At 56.2% G+C, this 6,000-nt stretch overlaps 1 protein-coding gene and 1 long non-coding RNA gene across 2 annotated transcripts in view; both read right to left on the reverse strand.

Annotated features, from left to right (window-relative positions):
- The window catches only part of ALX4 (ALX homeobox 4), a 43,914-nt gene extending 40,163 nt beyond the window's left edge, over nucleotides 1-3,751 (reverse strand). The window contains exon 1 of the mRNA XM_059849279.1: nucleotides 3,065-3,751. Coding sequence (XP_059705262.1) covers nucleotides 3,065-3,461 — 397 coding nt within the window. The 5' untranslated portion in view covers nucleotides 3,462-3,751. The remainder of the gene's footprint in view (nucleotides 1-3,064) is intronic.
- Nucleotides 128-3,038, reverse strand: LOC132328909 (uncharacterized). Its single transcript, XR_009486921.1, has 2 exons — nucleotides 2,606-3,038; nucleotides 128-1,336 (listed from the first exon to the last, which is right to left on the reverse strand). It is a non-coding gene; the product is annotated as an uncharacterized LOC132328909 (long non-coding RNA).
- Nucleotides 3,752-6,000: the final 2,249 nt, after the last annotated feature.

The raw sequence follows: 6,000 nt of genomic DNA on the forward strand, positions 1-6,000 counted from the left end.
ATTGCCATCCGTGCCCTCCGTGTACTTAAGGCCGCAGTTCTCCCTGGCCTATATTTATCCGTACAATGCAGTGGAAGGTCTTAGATCTAGAAATAGAAGCCGAGAGCAATAGATGGCAGGCTCGGGCTTTTTATAACTCAAAAATACTTGTTTATTAAAGAAATAAAATGAAATTAAGCAACTAAAAAAAAGGACGGGACACCCTCTTTCTCCGGCACGCGGAGTGTGTGCCATGCCCGCCGTGCCCCGCCGGCCCGGCCCCAGCCGCAGCGCCCTGCCGCTCGGCTCCAGGCTCTCCCGGCCCTCCATAGCGACCGGGGGAAAGGCGGAGGGGAGGGCTACGGGGCCGCCGTGCGGGGACCGGCACCCCCCAGGAGGGGACCGGGCCGGGCAATGGGCCCATCTCAACGATGGGCGAGGGGGCAGCCGGCCGCCTGGGTATCGCCTGGCAGGAGAGCCTGCCTGCTGGTTGGCCTCGGTTTCTGTTTTGTTTGCTTGGGGTTTGTTTCCTCTTATTTTGGGATTTTGTTGTTTTTAAAATTGAGGGGTTTGCAGTCACGGCGTCCCACCACTCCAGCATCCTGCTCCGGCCCGGATAACAGGGGACGCGGGGAGCCAGCCGTCCCCGACGCTCTCCTTCGCCTCTGCACAACGCGCACGGCAGTACCAGCACCGCAGCTGTGGCGGGGTGTCGGCGGGAAGCAGTGGGACAGTCGCCTGTCCCCGGCTTTCCGAGCAAACCTCTCCGCCTTGGCTCTCCTCACCGCTTTGAGCGCAGTGTGTGCGCTGCTGACCGCGCCTGTGCCCGCTGCAGAGAACGAGGACGGCTTTCTCTTCCCTCGGCCTCATCCGTGCCGAGGGCATCTACCCCGACTGCGAGGTTTCCCCGTCCCTTCAGCCCTCTCTGAGGTTCCTAGGGCACAACTCCTGCGCCCGTCGCGGTGGCCTCGCGGTTTGGGAAAAGGCGGAGAGGCGCCTATAGATGTTGCAGTCGCTCCGCGAAACCCCGATCTGTCTGTTATTAGCGAGTCTCTCTCTCCAACCATTAAGCACTATTATTATCGCTATTGCTATTAATTATCCTTGCCGAACCATGTGTCTCTCATTACAGCCCACCGTCCCCAGCCACATCACAAGGGGCTCACAACGAGCGCGGTCTGGGCCGGGCCGGGCCACCCGCCGCCGCCGCGGGGCTCCCACTGAAGGAGAACCCCGAGCCTCGCTTGAAAATAAATCAGGGGAACCCCGGTGGTGTTAGGAAGGCAATAAACTCGTGTGATTCGTGGGGGTTGTAATGTGTCATCACAGGCTTTACCGGAGCCCTGGGCCTTGCAACCTACAAAAACAAGAGAGCCGATTAGCAGAGAGAGGATGTCGGGACGGCGGGGAAGGCACGGGGGACTGACCTGCGATCCCATTCCCAGAGGGAGCGGGGACCTCCTGCACGGGACGCAACCCCGCAGGTCTCCCCGGTCCCACCGTGATCTTTACCCGTGGAACCCGGGCTGGCCCCAGGAGGCCTCCGCGGATGCGGAGCGGGCCTGACGCTAGCGGGGGTTGTCCGCCCACGGCGAAAGGGCAGGGGAAGAGAGGGAGCGTAAGAGAGGGTCAGCTCTGGTCAGAAAATGTGTAGTGCAAGCAGTCCTTAAAGAGAGCCCTCATGCCACTGCGCGGCCCGGTGAGGAGGTAGCTGCGGGAGGATGGATGTGCCACCGGGAGCGGGAAGGACCCGTGCGGGTCCAGGCAGGAGCCCGTCAGGGCGCAGCGTAGCTGGGCTGTGCCTGCGGCTCCAGGGTACGGCTGTATGGGGAGGATTTAATGCCCTTTTCCTGTGAAGGGCAGTCACTTGTGCGTGGGGAAACTGGGGCTGTGGAGCTAGATCCGGGGGCGAGGGATGGCGCCTGAAGGTGACCTGGCAAGCCGGGGTTTGGGAGACAGGCAGAAGTAAGTGAAGCGCCTCTATCCTCTTTTAAGTCCAGAGATGGAGGAAAAAGGTAAATAGAGCAAAGAGTGCTCAAATGACGGCAGGAGCCTAGAAGCGGGATTGTTGGCCTGACCCGGACCTCTTGCACCTTCTCTGTGCCCCCAGTCTGTAGTCACTGTCCGTCTTAGGATCTCCCTGGAGACACGGTCCTGTAGATGTCCTTGCCTTTGGGACTAACGCATTGAGAATGGGACCCCGTCAGAGGAGGCGCGCTCTGAATTTAGGCCGGGGCAGCCCCTCTGCCCACAGAGAGATCACCGTGAGGGAAAGGAAGAGCTTTCATTTCCACCTTCTCTTCTAAGGAAAACTTAGGGGGGTTTACTTGTTTCATTGTTGAATTTTTCTATTTGTTTTAAGGGGGAGCTGTTTGTTTGTTTTGCTTTTCCCTAACTGCCCCGATACAGCGGAAACCTCCCGAAAAAACCTTTTAAAGCCACGGTCGGAAACGACATGAGAAGCGACCCGTTCCAGGCTGTACTGCCGAGCGCCAGCGCGAGGGAGTGTCTTAATTGCCGCTAATGACCCACGGAGAGGATGCGAGGGGGTTATCTGCAGCCGGGCAGAAATCAATTAGGGGAGTGGCAATTAGGGGAGAAAGTGAGAGACAGGAGAGGCCGTTACCGCAAAAATGATGATTTCGGCGAAATTTTCCAGAAATTCTTTCTGCGGAAAACGGTCCCTGCAGAGAGTACGTTGCACAGCCTGGCGCTCCGCTCTTTCTCTTTCTGTTTCTGTCCCGGTTTCCGCGGAGCTCCCCGCATTGCACAAGAGCTAACGCTTTGCGGGAGCGCATCGCCCGCAACCCGAAACTACGATTAAGATCGCGGCTAAGCGGGACACGGGGGAAGGGCGGCTTCCCGCGGACATCGCTGGCTCCAGAGCCGGCTGGCAATGAAGATACTCGCGGGGCACGGCGGCGAGAGGGGGCTGCGCGCCGGAGCCCGGCAAGGTCTCCTTGCTCCGGTAGAGTTTGTCCTGCCAGGCAGCCACCCCCCACATTCCCGGGAGGTCCTTCCCAGGCCCGGGAGTCTCTCTCCGCTTTCGCCTCCAGTGCTTCCCCGCCTCACGCCAAGGACTCACCGTAACAGGAGACCTGCAGGGCTCCGTTGTGGCCGCTGCTCTCTTGCAGCTTGATGTTGCTGTCCGGGGGGGTTTTGCAGGGGCCTCGCTGCATATAGAGGTGCGGCGGCTGCTGCTGCGGAGGGTATTTGTTAAAGGAGGCCGGGGACCCAGCAGAGCCGGGAGCCTGCACGCTGCCATCCAGGGACTGACATTCCTGCTGGCTGTAGCGGCTCCGGCACTTAGTGTTGCTGTCACCAAAGCCTTGTCCTTTGCTGGCCAGGAAAGTAGGGCTGAACTTGTCACTTGCTTGAAATGCCCTAAAAGGCGAGGAGCCTTCTGTGTCCTGGGAGGCTGCGTTGTAGTAGGAATCCATGGCAGCCGGATCACAATAAGAAACACAAGTATCAGCATTCATTCCTAAAATTAAAAGGCCCGAGTGTCCTTAATGTGCTTGGAGGGGCACCAGGAGCCACTCTTTTTCTCTCCCCCTCGCATAGACACACACTCACAGCTGGGCCGGGGAGCTCTAAGAGGATTCAGATGTTTGTGAAAGCTGACCAGATCTCCAAACCCCCTTAAGTTCTCGCACAGTAAAAGGGGTCTTTTTCTTTCCCTCCCTCCCTCTCTCACATACGCTTGCCCTTCGTGTCTCCCTCCAAACTACATTCTAAAGAGGCTCTTCTCTGCGCTTTCCCCCCCACCACATAGGAGAAAAAAAAAAAAAAAAAAAGAGAAAGAGAGAGAGAGAGAGAGAGAGAGAGAGAGAGAGGGAGACCTCTCCCCCAATTAATATGTAGATGATGACAGTGGAGGGGAGGGGGCCTAGAAAGGGGTGTGTGTGAGTGTGTGCGTGTGTATGGGGGTGTGTGGAAGCAGAGGGAAGGTGGAGGTCATATCTTTTGCGTTAAAAAAAAAAATAAATAAACCAAACCAGAAAAACAAACCAGCCCCAAAATTTTTATGATTATAAACCAGAAAATCAAGCAGATGTCATAAACTCCACGACGGGATGAGTGCGGCATCGGCGTCGGCGGAAAAGCCGGGGACGATTTAATGGTCGTGACATGCTCTGTTCACTACGGCTCTCTCCTCTGCTCACTGCCCCAGCTGTGGGGACCCTAGCCTCTGCGACCCCCTTCTCTCTATTAAAGGCAATACGGTTTTCACCTCAGCTATCTGCCTTTAAGCCTCCCCCAGCCCGTTAACCCCTTCAGGGCCGACAGCTCTGCCAGGGCTGCCGTGAGCCGTTTCCCTACCGTGGCACGGCGGTGCCGCGGCCGCCCCGCTCAGAGCCGGGCGAGCTCTCCGTCGGGTCTCGCCACAGGTTTATGATGGTCATTATTTATTTACCTCTAAAAACGTGCTCTCTTCAGGTGTCAAACTACTGGACCCAAACGGGAGGGCAGCAGGGACGGGTTTTAACAGGGTCACCAAGCGCACAGAATTAGACCAAGCCTTTGGGATTGCCAGAGGTGACTTGCAAGGGGACAGAGGCTGGCAGGAGTCCTTTTTGGTTTGAGGGGTCACTTACAAACCAGAAAGAGCTTAAAAATAAATCAATACTCACCTTTCGTCGTCCTTCCCCCCCCACCCCCCATTCAACCTGATTCCTCTCCTCCCCCAGTTAACTCCTGCTACGCCTTACTTACTCTTACCCTGCCTTCCTCCCATCCCCACATCTGGTTTCTATTGCTCACTTACCTTGAAGTTTTCAGTAATAAAGATATTACGCAAACTAGATCCACAGTTCTTTGGAAGAAAAGAAAAGAAAAGAAAAGAAAAGAAAAGAAAAGAAAAGAAAAGAAAAGAAAAGAAAAGAAAAGAAAAGAAAAGAAAAGAAAAGAAAAGAAAAGAAAAGAAAAGAAAAGAAAAGAAAAGAAAAGAAAAGAAAAAATAATTTAATGAAATAAAAGAAAAAACGAGTAACAGAAAAGGAAGACAAGAAGAACCTTAACCCCTTCGGGAGCGCGGGCCGCAGCGGAGCCGGCTGCGGGCGGGGAGCGGGGGCACCGGCTGCTGCTCTGGGCTCTCAGCGGGCTCCCGCCGGGGCCCGAACCATGTGTCCTCCCTTCCCCCGCGTAGCTTCCCCACCCCGTGCAGAGCGGGGGGGACTCGTGGCTTTCATCTGTGTATGTGTATATCTGGGGGGGGGAGCGGGATGCGGCTCAAGGGGGAGCGGGACGGCAGAACGGGAATGTGACCCCCGAGACGACGGCTCGGGAGGGGCCCGTGGCCACCGCCACCCTCCAGGCCTTTGCTCCACGAGCAAGACCGGCACCGCCGTTTTCATTAGCTCGTATCTGACAAGAATAGGCGCCCCCCCCTCGCCCCCCAGAAGCAGAAGGGATTTCTAGCGACGTCGGCATTAAAAACAGCCAGAGACGGATTCATTTACGAGATTTTAAACCATTTTGTGAGTTTTCCTCAGAGCAGGGCCGGGCTCGCTGAGTTTTCTAGTCCAAGAAAGCTTTCAACGGATTTGCCTTCCTTATTCTCTTTATTACCTCTACTTAATTATTTTCTCGTCCTTTCTTTCTCCCTTCCCAAACTCACCCACCCCACTGCAGGCCCCATTCTTTCCCTCGTCCACGATATAATAAAAACCAAACCAACGCAATGCATGAAAGCCTTTATAAAATCCGCTTCGGGGCGGCCAAGGGAGCCTGCGTACTGCCGGTACCGGCAGCCTGCGAGCGGCTGCGCCGAAGGGCAGCTGCCCTGGGTACCGGGAACACCTCAGCTCCCGCATCCCCCGCTCCTCGGCAGCGGACTCGCAGCGTCACTCACGGTGGAGGGGCGCTTTAAATACATGTTCCCCAGTTCCTTCCCCTGCAACTTGTTTGGGGGAACGAAGAAGAAGCCTGAAAGAAATGATGTGAGGGCAGTTCTCGATGCTTCAGCGTTATACTCGGCCTAGGGATTTCTCTTCGGCAAAGTTAAACAACGGCAAGAGC

The sequence above is a fragment of the Haemorhous mexicanus genome, chromosome 6 (assembly GCF_027477595.1).
Source record: "Haemorhous mexicanus isolate bHaeMex1 chromosome 6, bHaeMex1.pri, whole genome shotgun sequence".
In the NCBI taxonomy this organism is placed as follows: domain Eukaryota; kingdom Metazoa; phylum Chordata; class Aves; order Passeriformes; family Fringillidae; genus Haemorhous; species Haemorhous mexicanus.